The sequence below is a fragment of the Struthio camelus genome, chromosome W (genome assembly GCF_040807025.1).
Source record: "Struthio camelus isolate bStrCam1 chromosome W, bStrCam1.hap1, whole genome shotgun sequence".
Taxonomy (NCBI): domain Eukaryota; kingdom Metazoa; phylum Chordata; class Aves; order Struthioniformes; family Struthionidae; genus Struthio; species Struthio camelus.
The window spans coordinates 14612029-14629484 of record NC_090981.1 but is presented as its reverse complement, the minus strand read 5'-3'; the positions used below and the strand labels follow the sequence as shown (position 1 = coordinate 14629484).

Sequence of the window (17456 nt, the reverse complement as noted above, 5' to 3'; positions counted from 1 at the left end):
CATTCCCTGTTGATATAATCTTTACAAGATCATTAGTAGGCTATTTTCAGGTGCTTTCTACATATTCCTGGGTTTTTATCATCTTTGCTGCTGCTACATTGGCTGGAATAGTACTTACTTGAGTACTAAGACACATTATTGTAATATCAGTATCTTGCAAGCACCTTGCTCTGCAAGGTTAGGACGGATGACCATCTTCTGAAAATGGCGAAATTAAATGTAAAGAAATTACATTGCTTGTGTAAAGCTTGAAGCAGAAAATCAGAGCACCATGGTCATGCACTTCCTAGTCCAGTGCTGAAACCACGAGAGCAGCCTTTACCTAGGCCAGTAGACTTCACCGTGACAGAGCCACATGTTACTTCCACGAGGACAAAGCTGACATTGTTCAAAGGCAACGAATTTTGCTTTGCACAGCAAAAAACAGCTTAGAGCACAATCAATATCGCTTGACCAGGGGAATCTACTTTCTTTTTCTTTTCTTTTTTTTCTATAAAGAGAATACAAAATTGAATATTTTAAATGAGGGAACTTGTTCAAGGGAACGTCTATCCCATGAAAAACAGGCTGAGCACTTTAAAAAATGGCAGTATTTCAGTTCTCACCTTTCATAATAGGTAGCTTATATTATAATCCATTATCTCTCAAAAGATCATGTAAGCAAAGAAAAAACTATTTCTTAAAAACAGCATTGAAAGGTCCCTGGCCAGTGGAGTCAAAAAAGCTTATTCTGCTTCAAGTCAGAACACCCTTAACAGGATGCTGTGTTTTCTGCAAAACAGGGAAAAGTTGAGGACAGCATTAGTTTTTATAAAGCCACAAATAATCCCAGTATTGGTTTTTAGACATGTAATCACTGAAAAGCTAATATTTACATGTTTGATATTTTTAAATCTTCTGTGATTTCTCTAGCATTTTTAGTAATTTCTGTAGGAGAAATATACGTAGAACATAAGGATTTCATTGTGCGTGTTCACATTATGAACATACTGTTTAATTCTTTCTTCTGTCCATTTCTAGGCTAGTCTGTCTGATCCTGAATGAACTTTGATCTGATTTGTGACATTCAAGAGAGCCAGGTGTCCTTTTATAATGTTGTTTATTATGCCAAACATCAACAAAAACAAACTTTAAATTCGCAATTCTCCTTCTGCTTTCTGGAGCTGTGTGTCTTCCAAACTCTATGGAAAGAAAGACCCAACAGCTGAAAACACACCATTATCCTTTTTTACTTTGACATAAAGATCAAACAAGAGCATGACTAACAGCCCTTAAAAAGGCCTTTATGTTCAGAGCAAGTGAGGGATTTAAAGCTGGAGGTGAGTTAGCTTTTGGCAAGTTTTGCTATAAAAATATTTACTGGCTTTAAACATAATTATTTTGCATACTTTCCTTTGAAAATAAGCACAAGTTAAAAACAGATGTTGGAATCCTTGCATGGGGATATTTTAGGGAACCCTGCACCTTTTTATTATATAAATAAACTAATAATATTTTGCAGTTACCCTATCAAAACATCTATGTGCTCTGCATATGTTAATACAGAGATGAAAAAGTTCTCATCATATTTTTTGTTCTTTTTACAACATGCATCACCTGACAGAATCATTTGAAGACAGCATTTACTAGATGCTGGAGTCAGTGAATCCATTCTCCAAAATTGCATTAACGGAGCAATGAAGTTGCAGTGAAGAACTCCAAAGTTGCCTGTACAGACTTAATCTAGCCTTCATGTGCTTATACATTATGATACAATCTTAAACATTGTAAACATGAACATTTTTTTGTCATCTGTGCCTCATTCACTGCATGAAACAGATTTTGTACCTTAAATAAGCAGCTATTCAATATGTTTGTTTCATCCTTATTGTTCAGGGTGGGATCCCCTGCCTTATTAATTTCACATTATCCAAAGTATTCTGCAGTCAAAATCATCAAGCTCCTTGCAGGACTCTCAAAACCAGATTTTTTAAAAATATGGTGATGCTCATCATTATATTTGTGTTTACCAAACCCTGAATTAATTCATGTCTATAAAACTACTTTAGTAGGAGAGTGGGTCTTTTCCTCCACTTTCCTGGTTGGGTCCTCTGACTCTGAGAATTTAAGGTAAAAAGTAACTAAAAATGATCGATGCCCTAACTAGAAATATGAAGCATTACATTGCACTTCATATATTCAGAAACAGCTTCCAACAGTTTCAGGGAGTATTCAGTGTTTTGGCAGTGTCAGGATGGGCACTCAGAAATTGAGGGGCTCGTGACCAACACTCAGCGAGCGGTGAGACATCGGGGTCAGAGATCTGGCTAACTCCACTCAGTGGGAACAGAATCAGTCTCCAGACTAGCATTAACAACTGCAGCTATTCTGTTTTTCCCCTTCGATTCGCACTTTATATGCTGCACAACTTCAATATCCTACAGAGTGGAGTCCTACCGACATCAGGCTCTCTTGCTACACAGCACTAACTCTCTTCTCTGCATCAGCGCTCCACAGTTTTCATAGACATTAAACACTTAAATAGGTCTGAGTCTACTTTTTTACTTGCTTCTACAATTTGCTCAAATGTAGATTGTTGTAAGTTTGCACTGCATTTTAAACAGGCTTATTTTAAAATGGAAAATTATGCTCAGTGGATTTTTTTAGATTTATTTAAATTGAAAATCCACACATAAATCTCTACTTTTTGCAAGAAGAATATAACATATTCACCAAACTGAGTGCGCTTACCTGCTGACCACAGAGTGAATTGCAAGGTTAGCTCACTTGAATATATATTTTCATGCACAGAAATTCAAGGTCAGGCATCTGAAAAACAAAGAATTGCTCTAGAATGGTGACAATAGTTTTGGAGAGCAATAACATAGGCAAGGAGGTTAGAGTCAAAGCAGATAGATAGATAAACTATGTGGAATCCCAGTGCAGAGAACATGATACGCTTGAAGGTATGGCTGGCAGAAAGCTTGGTAGAAGTAAAAAAGGGTTATACCACTGCCAGCAGCACCAGTGAATCCATGGAAACAGCACCATCTCCAGTGTCCACTGCTGAAAAGGAGCTGGTGAACCAGGAACCATTCAGAAAAAGCCGTAAGGACAAATCCAGGTTCAGAACTATGCTTTACCATACAACAGACTGAAGAAGCGCAGTCTACTTACCTAAACAATGAAGAGATTGAAAGATGACTTCCTTATAAAGATTTCTGCACTATAAACAAGCAAAACCAAAACGAGATTAAGTACTAGATATCAACAGCTAGGTACATTAACACTAAGAGAAGGTATTTTTCCTTTTCAAGCATCAAATTAACCACTGAAGAAGTTACCTAAGGAATCAGCAGCCCTCAGAGTCTAATTCAGGGCCAAATTATATACACTGCTCCCAGCCAGGGTTGACACAGGAACTGCTCGATGACCTGCTAAATGGTCTTACACGAAACTAAGGCATAACGGTGCCTCTTGTCCTGAAAAATTATACTATAAAGTCTCTGCTAATTTGCAAGTACATCACATGGATGATATTTAAAAATAGATTTAAAATCAGTTCTTTTGAAAATTTACTGCACAGTGTCATGCCACTTTTCGCCCCCAAGGTCTTAATAAACCCTTCAGGTTTCCCACATGCTGGAAACTCCCAGAACTTCCATGCATTTGTGCAGAAGGAAGGAAGGACAGAAAGACTCACTCATGGCTGTTAGCTGGCATTTCTTTTCATGACAGCAGTACTGCAAACTTGGGTTAGGGCTATTTGAGTGCATCTGTCATGCTCTTCCATTATTTTACCTGCTTAGATTTCTTTCTGTTGACGCTGAATTCATAATATAGTTCAAAAGGATCATTACCACCCTTATTAAGTCTTAATGCAAGCCCAGGGTGCACGCTAATTTGTGATCGTAGCCACTTCTGCCTAGGAATACGAAAAGTGAACTGTGAGCGTCTATGATCTCCAACACAAAAAAACAGGGAACACTCACTGAGACAGAAAAATCATAGCACAAAACCTTTTTACATGGAGAAAACTGCCACAACACTTAATTTAAGTGAAAATATTAAGCAGAATTGAAAATGGCTACACTTGCATATGTTTAATAAGTATAGTCAGTGAAGGGAAAAAACCCTCTTGTTTTAAACAATCTGTGGTCATTAGGAGTAATTTTTATTCTGGATAGATTAACCAATAAACTGCCTTTCATATCTCTCCTAGAGCTGTCAACATTGCCTGATGGCAGATTATAAACCATTTCTCTGGTCCAGGAGCACAGGTCCTGTGTCTTTTGCAGTCTGTGAGGAAGGAAAATAGTTAAACTGGAAATTGTGCCAGTATACAGAAAAGTACTGGGTGTTTTTTCTATAATATAAGTACCCCTAGTATAACTTAGTTCATAAGTTAATGATTGACCATTCAATGCATAAGAGACAACAACAGCCCTCACCATAAATTAAAACAAACCAGAGGAAGAAGGTACAGGAAAACATTATTTTAATGATTACCAGTAACATTTCATAGCTCGATGCCTATTGAAGGACATCTCTTTCACCACTTCATTAGGCCAAGGAGTGCCCCATCATTTACAGGTACCCATTCAAAAAGAGCAGTCACCAGGGAAACACAGAATAAATATGACCTTCAGTTGCCACTCACAGAGTTGCAAACACAGGGCAACATTTGCTTTCCTCCTCCAACACTTCTATGGCTACAGTGACCAATCTTCTACTGTTTATTTTGTCTCCTCCCTCCTAACATATTAACTTGTAGTCAGATGTGTGTGGTGAAAATAATGAAATTTAGGACGCACACATAGGAACTCTGCATAAAAACAAGATACAGCTTTCCTTAGTATATTCTTGCAGCCTTGAAACATGCTCTGCAGCGCTAAATGCCATATGGAATGCTTTTTCATTTCTTTACAGGCTTTCTCAAGGGATTATTCTAATAACTGGCATCATGTGGGGATGCAAATCTTTTACATATGTAATACTATCCGGCAGTGCACTCTAAGTGTACTACCCCTCATCATAAGCTTTTATTACAGCAATCAATATTTTATATCCTTACATGAATGTAGCATAGCTGCCCTTCCCAATTTACAAATGTTGGGCTGGAAAAATGGTACTCTACATTTCTACCACAGCATTGACCTACACCAGGAAAGAAATATTAAAAGTCATCACCAGAAAGAAGAAGAAAGAAGGGGCTCAGGTCAGGGCCCTACTGGCTATGCCCTGTAGCATTGAAGTGGGTGGTGGTCTTCTGTAGGAAACTGTACCCTGTCTCTTCTGTCAGTGTATCAGAAAAAAATTTCTTTCCCATCAAGACAACATAAAAGTTTAATTAACTTTAAAAATGAGTTAATTTGAGCACCTGAATTTTAGAAATTCAGATTTTTAATGACTTCAGACATAATAGTGAATTTGTTGTACCTGAACAGTCACAGAGTTGTTTTGTTTTGTTTGTTTTTTGGGGTTTTTTTTGAGGCGTTGAAAATAAGTACATTTAAACTATTTGAAACCTCTTTGCCATCTCCACAACTTGCAATACTGTAACCTTTTCTCTTCCTTTTTTGGCATTATTTAAATCCTTAGCACTTAAAGGCATATGGAACCTTTCAGTTTGGGAATGATCAAATGCCTTTCCACATTTCCTGGGACTTACTCAGCCTCCAACAGACATAGCTGGCTTCAACATCTCTTCCTGCAACTCCAGAGCTCAATCAACACATAAGGCTTCCTGCACACAAGGCTCAGGCCTCAGACACACTTTCCACCTCCAAATTTGACAAATACTTCTAAAGTTACGTTCAATTATTCCATTCATATTATTCCATTCACATTAGCATCTGCAAGGCTGAACGTAAAGCCTTGTGATGTAAATCATTAAATTTAACAATGATAATCTTATGTATGGATCCTGGTTTTAAGGTGATGATTTTAAGTCATATGGAACACTTTTGTCCCCCTGCTTTTTCCCCTTAAGCTTTCTATGCTGGCATTTTCTTCCTTGAGTCCTCGAGCTATTTATTAGTGATGATATGCAGGAGCCCTCGGCTGGCGTGCAGCATTACCTTCCTCATCCCCACACCAGCTCTCCCACCGTGCTCATGCAGCAGCTGAGCCCCAGGGTCCAAGGTTTGCAGGCAGCCAAGGAATTACTCCAGTGATGGGAACGTCTCCAGTCCACGGACTAGGAACAAGGAAGTTTTTCCCAGGTTTGTCTTCTTTGGCACTCTGGAAGAGAGAGGAAGGGCAGGAGCATCGCCAACAGCTACCCAGCCCTGGCGGGTAAGTCACAGGCAAGGGCGGTTACTCTTAAATACAGGTATACATGGCCTGTAAGAGCAATAAATCCTAATTTGTCATACCACCCACCTCATGTCATGCAAAGCTCAGATGCAGAGGAAAATCTGGCCAGAAATCTTTAATTTCTGCAAGGCAGACGCAGATGAACAGTATTAACCTGAAGCCTTGCTCTGCTGCAAGTGACACCATTTCACCTGCCCATAGGGGAGCGCTGAGGGACTTGCTGCCACCTCCCTGGCATTGGCTTCCCAGGAGCCACCTATGCTCGAGTAATATCATGTCTGACCTACTTCCCTCTGCAAAATCTGGGTCCAGGTGCTCAGCATAGAAGGATTTATATACTTAATATCTTCCTGAATTCACTCATTCCAGTAATGTACATCTGAAAAATTCTTCTTATAACATACAGTCTATTTCTGTCCTAGACACTGAGGCTTTGGAGAAAAAGTATGTGGTGTACTGAATAACAAGCTACAATAGTTAAATTGTTTTGGAGCACGCTAATTCTGGAAGATGCACAAGATGTGTATTTGGTAACAGGAGAGTTTTCCATCAATCCTAACGTGAGTCACAACAGAAAGCTTCTGTCAATGGTGAGGGCAAACCAAAAGGAAGAGAGAAATGGTAATGGTTAATCACTTAACCTTAACTATTGGCTTGACCAGACAGGGATGCTTTAAAAGAACAAAGTAACATACTGAATATTTGGATTAAATTGCACTTGTGGCTTCATTTTTCTGATTATACACAAGTTATAACACAAGGATGACAAGAGAAACTGCAAATTTTGCAACAGTCTTTAAGAGGACAGGAATATGTCATTGCAGAATACTATCTGACCCAATTTAGGACTTTCCATTTGTTAGTGCATTATACTACATTAATATTGAAGTGGGATGCAGGACCAAAGGCAAGTCTTAAGGCAGACTGTTGGCTGAGGGTTTGTGCAAGACCCCTCAATCCAGTCTGTCCTGACAAAATGAGCCATTTTAATCTGGGGGTCAGCTGGACTGCCTTTATCATTCATAAAATTCATGCAAATATAGCATAATTAAGCAAATGTGATACAAAATATTAAAGATTTCTGTCTTCCTTAATTTGTGTTTCATGTCTCATTTATGCTGAAATATTTTTGTATTCCCATTTTCTTTTGGGAACCAAGCAAGCACCAAAGCAACTCTGACATCAGCAAGATATTAATATTGACTTAATAATTAGGCAGGGAAGATAATAGATCTTATTTAATCCTGAAAGGCTAAGGGAGGCTTGCTAAGGGGAGCAGTTTGCAACCAATCAAGGCAGATGAAAGACCACCCCTGTGTAAAGCAATTCAACTCTGAACACCAGCAGCCATCCTGAGCTGTTTCAGGTGCTAGGGTTAAATGTAAGAAGACTGCTACAAGCTGGAAAACCAACCAACCGGGCCTGTGTGACCTGAAATTTGGTTTCAGTGTGCATCTCCTTTCCTAGCTCCTTGGAAGGCAAATAACCTTTGCTTCATTTTCAAGCTTGAGGAAGACTTGTTTTATAACACCTAAACACCTGCCTCTGCCATTCCTGGGACACGAACCTTCACGTTCTGGGGGAAACCTCATTATCACTTTGACAGCCTTTAAGACTTAAAGCTCATATACAATTTTCATTTTACCAGGACTATGCTGAAGTTGCAAAGTATTTTCATTAAGTGTCTCCTTGAGGTTTACGTTTTTATTTTCCTTTGTTTCTACAAATAGAAATCTCATCTCCTTCTGGGTACTTTATGATTTTCTGATAAACTTAGGACTTAACTTGCCTAAGGTCTCTCAATTTAAGGTAAGTTGTATGAAGAGTACAATACTATCAGATCATTTTCAGACTCCAGTTGCTCTTTTTGGGGGAGGGGGGAAAGAGTTAACTGAGTAGCAGAGTGAGTTATTCTAAGTACATGACAGCTGCCTCTAGACCTTTTTCTTTTGAAGTTGGTAGGACAAAAGATAGGATAGGGTAGTTTGGGGTTTGGAAAAGAGTCCTAGGATCAAATCCTACAGTGTGTTGTTTCCTTTGCTGCTAAACCCATGATCTTCAGAGGACAGAGAATTCCTTTTGAACTCCTTCAAAAGCTAGACTAACAATAGTAGACTATTGTAGACTATGAAAAGTCTACTGTAGACTAGACTAATAATATTATGCTGTATATGAAAATATAACTGCACTTATTTTAACTTTTTCTAATAACAGAAGAATTAATGGGGTGTTTCATATTTATGAACTACTTTACTATGATTAAACATAAATTCTCCATATAATATTACTAAAAAAAGTCAAGTAATCCATAATTTAAGATGATATATTCTTTACCAGGTGTCAAAGCTGTCCAGCATTTCACATTTCAAGGCACTTCTTTCAAAGTGATCTACAACAAGCTTATTTAAGCAAACAAGATGAGAGGTCACGTCTCAAATGCTTTATATCCTGAAGATTAAGAGAAGCATTAAGATCAAAGAAAGATAACCTTAGACTAATTTAAGAGTCACACTGACTCTTCTATTCCCCAAGATTGTCTTGGACAACAGAGGTTGTAAAGTTGTTCAATTTAAACTAACATTGAAGATGTGGTTATGGAAATAGTATCTGCATTTGCAAAAGTGGCATATAGCTCATTCTTATTAACCACTTGCTTTCCTCAGACAGCTCCATACAGTTAAAAGATCTGCTTCTATCTTAAACTTTCCCATGAAAAAATTGCCTTGAATGTTAAGATTGCGACTACAAAAACATAAATAGTAAAGATGAGCTAGCCCTCAAATGCAAGTTGAGTTGCAAAGACAAAAACTTTTGAGGAATAAACGTGCTTTTCCCTAGATCAGACAGGCTTGTGTAGGGAAGACTTGCACCAATATTTCTTTTTCTGTGTGCCCTGCAACAATCTCCATTGTGGTGCATCCAAAAATCTTCAGAAGCTTTAGATATACATTGATAAATAATAAGCTTTTTTAAAGAGTTATAATTCCATCTATTAATGTATAAATGAAAGTCTAAGCCTGCAGCACACTACCTTCTAATTTGACAGAGAAGAAAAATAATGTCCTCCTTTTCGAAATGCTAAGCACGCTCCAGGTCTTACAGGTACACAGCTGTAAATGCTATAGTGAGAAATCCTTTAAAAAAAAAAAATCTAACTAATAAAATGTGTAGGGAAGCAAAGTGATTGTAATTAATTCTTTATTATATATTTTAAAGTATTTTTGTTTGAGGTATGCATAACAACATTGCCACAGTTATATCTATCACAGCATTTCAATGGAAATTATCTGAAACCTGGAATTTTTGCATCTTGTGAACTTCATTTACTGCTACTGCAGTCTTATTTGAGATTAAAACCAGTTCTCCTTAATATGCCAGGCTGATGCAACAGTCCACCTCAAAAAAGCATCAAACAAAATTTTGGCACAAACTGCAATCTCAGTTGAAAGTTACATTATACCAAGGGATGTTATCAGTGAAGACAAAATACCAAATTTGTGCTACAATCTGAATTATAACTGGAGCAAGAATAAAGGAATTCATCATCTAGCAAATATTTTGAAGCAAAAGAGTAAACACAAATGTAATTATTAATGTTTCTATGTTATTTGTTATTATCGTTTGTTATTGTCAGTCATGCCTCATTTAAAACCAGAAACACATTGAAGGAACACCAATGTGTAAAATAATGACAGTAAGTTGTCTGAGTCAGGCAATGTTAGACAATTGAGTTGTGACAGTTCAAGAGATTATCATTCTTTGCTATCCATTCTGCCCATTTATTAGGAATAAGTGTCCCAGTAACAGAACAAAATATGTGTTTAAGCTATTCCAGTTTCAGCTAAACCACCAGACTTCCCACCAAAACAGATGTTATGGGAACAGTTCAACCCTAGGTTTCCAAGGAGCAGAGTCTCATACACATATAGCAGCAGAATTATTTATTTATTTAAGTGACAGTACAGCATAGTAACAGCTTGAGCTGAGTGCCTTCAGAAAAGGACCCTGAACAAAAAAAAAATTCTGGGGTAATTATACCCTTTACAGTCTTATTTCCCCACCTGCCAGTGAAGGTCTCCTCCAATCTTCTTTCCTAAGTCAATGGTCTCTCCCCTCCTGACAGGTCCTAGCCTACATCCCAGACTGGTTGCCATGTCCTTGTTTCCCACAGTCCCTTATCTTCTCAAGGGTCAACCACGACCCAGGTGCATCCCATTTGTCTTTTGCATCCTGTTCTGAATCCTCATTAACTGGTTTCTTTTGGTTACATTACCAGCAATGCTTCCCAAGTTCATGGACAGTTTGGCCTTAAGGCCTGCAGGCTTCATCTACTCTAGGCACTTATGCTAAGCTGAAGCTAAATCAGCTCCAATTTCCTTCTCTAACAACAGATAAGGCAAAACATATGCATGTGTCTGCCAACACTGTTGCAAGGGTGTTAACATTTAGTAGAGAAGTAGTAAGTAGCATGAAACAGCTATGACTGCGGCGGTTCTTCCCATGAACCTGTGTGCCTATGATCATAAACTGAGATTCAGCCTTTCAGAATATTGTACCTAGATAAGAAGCACAGTAAAATATATAAAAGATGTGGCCTTTGTATTTTCAGTGTGCAAGGCAAGGACAAAGTTTCACCTTTGCATCTGAACTGCACTGTTAGAAGTTCAGACCCATACTCACAGTTTGAAATACAAATCTAATGTATAAATACAACATTATTATTTAAGGAATGTGGCTGTTATCCTGAGTTATTATATAAGCCATTTGTAACACCTTTTTTGCACAGACTAAAAGCTGTGGAAGATGTGAAAAAATATATATGCATATTCACTTGGGATGAACACTGAAGGTGATTTTGTACTACTAAAACAGAATTCTTTCCAACTGCATGTAGTACGTTTCTAGTCTTGCCTGTAGTATGAAAAAGTATTCCAGAGTTAATACAGATTTGTATGAAAACTAAGGAGAAATGCACAATGATGTTTAATACTTGGAATCCCATACCCCCTGAAACTTAAGTCAAAATTAATTATGGAATGTATTGAAGTAAGAAACCTTAAGGGTGAAGATCTATTTATGCAGAGAACTGGTATAATATTGACACAGCAATATGAACATTCTTTATTGCTCTCACTGGGCTAATTTACAGATTTTTCAAATGCTGTGGCATGGTTAATCCCTAGTTTTGGCACATCTACTTGTGATTGTGATTTCATTGCAAAGGGCTCCTCTTCAACAGGGCATTAAATAAATTTTCTTATTTACAGTATGGAGATCAAAGAATATAAACAATAACCCGTTTAGTTAGAGACTTACACAGAAACAAGAACATAAGTGGTTCCAATATATCCTTACATCTCACAGTTCATGATTAACATAAATTTAAGCCTTTAAACAAAAATACAGTAACATATCACGGGGGGGGGGTCAAAAATCCTCCCCCAATTTCAGAATCAAGATGGTAAGTCCATCAGTCAGGCATCATCAACCAATGCTGCATTTGAACCAGCGGTTAACTGGTGAAAGACCATCTCCCCACTGAGAATCACCGACATATTTAATTCTCTTGAATTTTTTTTTAATCTTTCTACCAAAGGCACCCTTCCCCTCCAAAAATATCATTTCGTTTGCAACAGTAAGTATACACAAAGTTCTCATCAGTTAAAAACCTGCTATAACTTAGAAGTATTATTCCTCATGCTTTTAAAGCCCTTGCACATGCAACAGAAAATGAATGCCAGAATTGGGTCACATCAAGTAAAAATCATTTTGGAAATATATTTTTCACAGCAAAACATGTCAGTTCTGTAAATAATGGGGTGCAACTTCACTTCTGCGTTAGATCTTATTGTAAGCAGAGACAAGGGGAAATAAGAATTGGTAGATGACAAAAGGGTAAATCCCACACCATGATAGTTTGACTTTAAACATGGAGAACAGAATAATTCAGGCTGAATGGGACCTTGGGAGGTTATCTAGTCCAACCTCCTGCTCAAAGCAGTGTCAACGCTGAATTCAGATGAGGTAAAAGATGTTTAAACCAAAATGGACCTTCCCTCTTAAAGCATTTAAATTGGGTATACAGTAAACGGGGCCCAAGTAAATCGAACTCTTTTTAACTATGTGCATGTTGGACAAGAAAAACTGAATGACTGGGTAGCTAAACATACGTACGAAGATGTATGTATCTAACCACTTATAGTCATGTCCACTTAAAAAAAAAAAAGTTCATATTAAACCATGGCTTAGATGATGCTTTATTCCCTCACAAGAGATGGCTATATTATGTGGAAGAGTTTTTATACAAATGTATAATTCTTGTAAGCATAGGCTGGTGCTGGTCAGTGTGCAAAACTCCTGAACTGTGAACAGACATTATGTATTTCACTTAGTACTGTTGTAAAACCATATAATCCTCAGAGAAGCAAGAAACAAGTGCAACAATTCATACATCAGTTTTTCATTTTTAATTTAGTAATTGTTAAATGGTTTCAGAGCAGGCACTACATTATTTCAAACACAATCAAATATCTTTAACATAATTTTGAAAAATAACCTCTTCATCTCAGTACACACATGCACATATACACACACACTAATTAAAAAATCTGTACATATGTATTTTCCAGGAAGCAACTCAAAGAACTGTACCACAAAGAATTAGCTTTTGCACTCTGACACACCACAAATTATAATCAGTTTGTTGATGATAGAGTTTAAGGACACAAAATGCCATGCAATGCTATTTAGTAGAAAATGAACTGGTAAAGAAATTTATTTATTCAGTGCTAAGTGAAAGCGCAGAATTCCTTAAATAAAACAAATGCCAATTTATCATAAATCAGAAATATTTTTTGTCCCTGAACTAGCCAGGCCCCAGTTACGTGCATCTCCTTAAGCCAATTCTCCTGATAGACAAGAGTGAGGAAGTATGACTCTGAAAATCCAAGGTACTTAATTTCTTATTATTGGCTGAAAAGATGCTTCAAGAAAGGAGTATTCTTGTTGATTCTGAGTCTGAAAGTCCATCTTCTTGATTAGTGGCCTCATAATCACCTGCACTGTCAGCTAATTCAATGTCTTGGTCATCATTACTCTCTGCGCTGTAATCAACTTCTTCAAGGAAGCGAGGCTCATCTTCATCCAAAACATATGTAGTGGGGCTATAATGAACAAGAAGCTTCATGAATCATTTTAAAAGGTTTACTTTGAGCACTACATTCAGACTATGCACCTTCCCTGTCCTGACATACAATAATCCAAAAATGATCTCAGGAAAGGAGCAGTTTACCTGAAATAAGTATTGATTTTTTTTTAATTGCACATAAAACTGAGAGACAAAAGCACATTTGTAAGACCTTGAACTAATTAGTCAATCGTACACAACTCATTATCCAAATATGACATAAATTAGCTACACATTATAGACCTACACTAATGGCCTGTAAGAAGTTCATATAATTACAGTAGTATCAGAAGTGTTGCAGAAGGATACAAATACATAAAGAAACAGCTATTGCTCCTAGGTTTAAGTAAACTAAAAACCAGATCAACATCTACAAATTCAGGTAGGAAACCTTTTTATTTTGCTAAAACAAACATTTTACTGGAAAGCACTGAGTGATTCAACTGCACGCAACAGAGGTGACAAAATCAAGTTTTTGTCCACAACTAAGGTTAAGTTCCCATATGGTTCATATGACTCATATCAGGTCCTCATATACTTGCATGCAGTTAATGTTTAAAAATTATACATTAAACCCAGCAACCCAGAGGTAGTAGATTTAAGGAACTGAGCTATTGGTCACAGAATGATCTATAGTGTCTGTGCCCTTAACCAACAGCCTCCAAAACTAACAGGTATTAACACCATTAGGTTAACCAGAAAAAGGTTAAAATATACTTTTTTGATCATCTCACCTTCATAGGACACAGAAAAATAAAGACCAATATGTTTTCCACACGTGGTTTTACTACCTTCCCTTGGGACATAAAAAGCTATCTGCTTAAAAGCACTAAGTACTTCTAAACATTTCATAAGTAGTTTTGAATTCAGATGAGGTCCTAAGGTTTTTGTAATGCACTAATTTTAATTGATAATCAAATCATAGAGAACAAAAACAGTTAGAATGTTCTGTTTATTGAAAAAGATCAACAGGTATTTGAATAAATATGTATTAATTTTGATGAATTTCATCTTAAGGTATGCAACAGCCCATCTTGGCTGTGGCTTTATAGTTGAATAAGATTAATCACTACTTCTTTCTAAAGGTCTTTTTAAGAGCTTAAGTGGACCACCTGAGTCTGCAATGCAGTCTATTCAGCACGAATAAATTTCACGCTATTCCACCTCCATCTGCAACCTCAATGACATGCAGTAGTGTAATGTTTTGTGCAGTTGACAACTGATTCACATATTGGGACAGCAACAGATGAAAAGAATTGTTAGTCCTAAAGTAAAAAAAAAAAAAAAAAAAAAGAAACAAAAAGAATGAGGATAGAAGACTTAAAATAGTAAGAAAATATATCATCCAAAAAGTTTGGCTACTGTCTCTAGATTTACGTTTACAACAGATCTGTGTCATCATTCACTGAACATGCTAGTACTCACTAAATAGTGAGAAATGGGATGCACCACAAAACTAAATACTTCTAAAGATTATCTCAGCTATAATTAGGACAACAACCCACTATGTTGGTTACTTAACTAGTACTAGGTGTGTAAATAAAATAGTTTCTATTTAAGAAAGAGACAAGAGTGAGGAAATTAACCAGTATCTTTACTAATAAACCTCTTTCATTTTACAGGTGGGGAAATCAAGTTACCACGAGGATACATGTTTTGTACAAAGTACCTGTGGTAGAACTAGCCAAAGAAAACAAGAGCTCCCACCTTGTGATGCTTTCTGCCTTAAGAAGTCACTACCTACCACCACTTCTTCAAAAGGAGGAAAATGAAGAGTTGAAAAATTTTCATTTACATAAAAAACAAAAGTGAAAGGAACTCTGCCAAATGCATGTCATTCCAAAAAATACACAGCTTTTTTTTAGCGCAGCTAACAGAGGCAGCGAATAGACACAGCAGTTTGCGCAGCAGCGTCTGGGCTCTGCTTAGAACTTCTGAGAACCTTGTTGGAAGTTGTGGAGGCTTTCTGGGGACCCCCAAGGAACTAGACAGTGCTTGCTGCTAGCAGGAAAGGAGAGCTAGGCAAGGGCTACTACAGGAGGCCTTGACTTCTCCTGGGAAGCTCTAGCTAGGTGTAGCTGCTGCTAACAAGCTCTCTGGGTGGCCCCTGATTAGGAGGAGTTGGGGCCTTTGATCCAGGTGGCCCTTGATTAGGGTGGGTCAAGCACCCTGTGAGCCAGCGCTAGGCAGAGGCCTATATAAGAGCCAGGCCTAGAGCACAGCTCCCAGAATGCAGCAAACAGAGGCAGCAGTTTGTGCAGCAGGGTGCCAGAAGGCACCTTCATTTCTCATAGTAGTGTGTGCTTCCCCGGGGCATGGTCATGACATGCTGCAGAGCACATTCCCCAGTGGCTGCTGGAGGTGCTGCATCACCTGTGTCTGAGGCTTCAACCCAGACAGACCCTCAGACAGCAGATGCAGCTCTGCAGGTGTCAGGCTGCAGGGAGTGCCTGGGGCCTCTCTGTGAGGCCTGGGCTGACAGTCAGCTCTCCTGCAGAAGGTGTGCTGTGGTTGATCAGTTGTGTTGCCAGGTAAAGGAGTTACGGGAGGAAGTCAGTAGGCTGCGTAGCATCTGAGAAGATGAGCAGGAGATTGACAGGGTATTCTCAGAGACTGTGCAGCTCCAGGAGTCCCCACCCCCCACTGCAGCAGAGTTGCTAGAGGGCTCAGCACTGAGTGTAAAGGTGCATCATAACACTGTTGAAGAGGGCTGGAAGCTGGTGACCTCTCATAGAAGGAGAAAGGCTCTTGCTCCTCCTCAAGACTTACCCTTGAAGAACAAGTTTAGTGCCCTCCAAGCTGAGGAGGAGCTGGGCATGGCTCCAAGGGAGGCAACTGGCCTGGCAGACCCTGTGCTGTGCAGGAACCCCCGGAAGAAGCAGCGAGGGATTGTTGTGGGTGGCTCCCTGCTGCAGGGGACAGAGGCACCTATCTGCTGACCTGACCTCTTGTCCAGAGAGGTTTGCTGCCTGCCAGGGGCTCGAATAAGAGATGTCATGGAAAGACTGCCAAGGCTTGTCCATGCATCAGACTACTACCCTCTGCTGCTCTTCCATGTGGGTGCTAATGACACGAAAGGCAAATTGGAAACCATCAAGCGGGACTTCAGAGCTCTGGGAATGGTGGTCAAGGGTCTGGGAGCCCAGGTCGTTTTCTCCTCAATCTTGCCTGTGAGGGGAAAGGACGGGAGGAGGAGTAGATGAGTTTTCCAAGTTAACAACTGGCTGCGCCGCTGGTGTTGGCAGCAGGGCTTTGGTTTCTATGACCATGGGACCTTGTCTGAAGATCAACAGCTGATGGGGAGAGATGGGATCCACCTCAACCAAGCGGGGCACGCATGTCTTTGCCAACAGATTGGCCAGCCTGGTAAGGAGGGCTTTAAACTAGGAAAGATGGGGGAAGGGGAGTGGTATAGTGACAGGGCAGTCAGTAAAACACTGCTCAAGTCAGGATGCCTCCAGCAAGTGCATGCAGCCAGGGGAGACAGCATGGGACATGGCTATGGAGGATCCTCTTGCACCTCTCCTGAGAAGCCTGCATGCTCAATTGGCTCTCTGAAATGCCTGTATACCAATGCACGCAGCATGGGGAATAAGTAGGAAGAGTTAGAGATCTGTGTGCAGTTGCAGGGCCGTGATCTTGTTGCGATTACAGAGACAGGGTGGGACAGTTCACATGACTGGACTGCGGTCATGGATGGCTATGTGCTTTTTAGGAAAGAGAGGCCAGGAAGGCGAGGTGGTGGAGTTGCTCTTTATGTGAGGGAGCAACTGGAATGTGTGGAGCTCTGCCTAGGGGTGGATGAAGAGCAAGTTGAGAGCTTATGGGTAAGGATTAAAGGGCAGGCTAACATGGGGTGACACAGTGGTGGGGGTTTACTACAGGCCACCTGATCAGGAAGAGGAAGTCGATGAGGCCTTCTACAGACAGCTGGAAGTAGCCTCACGATCACAGGCCCTGGTTCTCATGGGAG

The 17456-nt window shown here is 39.1% G+C and overlaps 1 protein-coding gene across 1 annotated transcript in view; it reads right to left on the bottom strand.

Annotated features, from left to right (window-relative positions):
• Window positions 1-12780: 12780 nt before the first annotated feature.
• The window catches only part of LOC104140719 (cytosolic carboxypeptidase 1-like), a 47422-nt gene continuing 42746 nt past the window's right edge, over window positions 12781-17456 (bottom strand). The window contains 1 exon segment of the mRNA XM_068925019.1: window positions 12781-13460. Coding sequence (XP_068781120.1) covers window positions 13283-13460 — 178 coding nt within the window. The 3' untranslated portion in view covers window positions 12781-13282.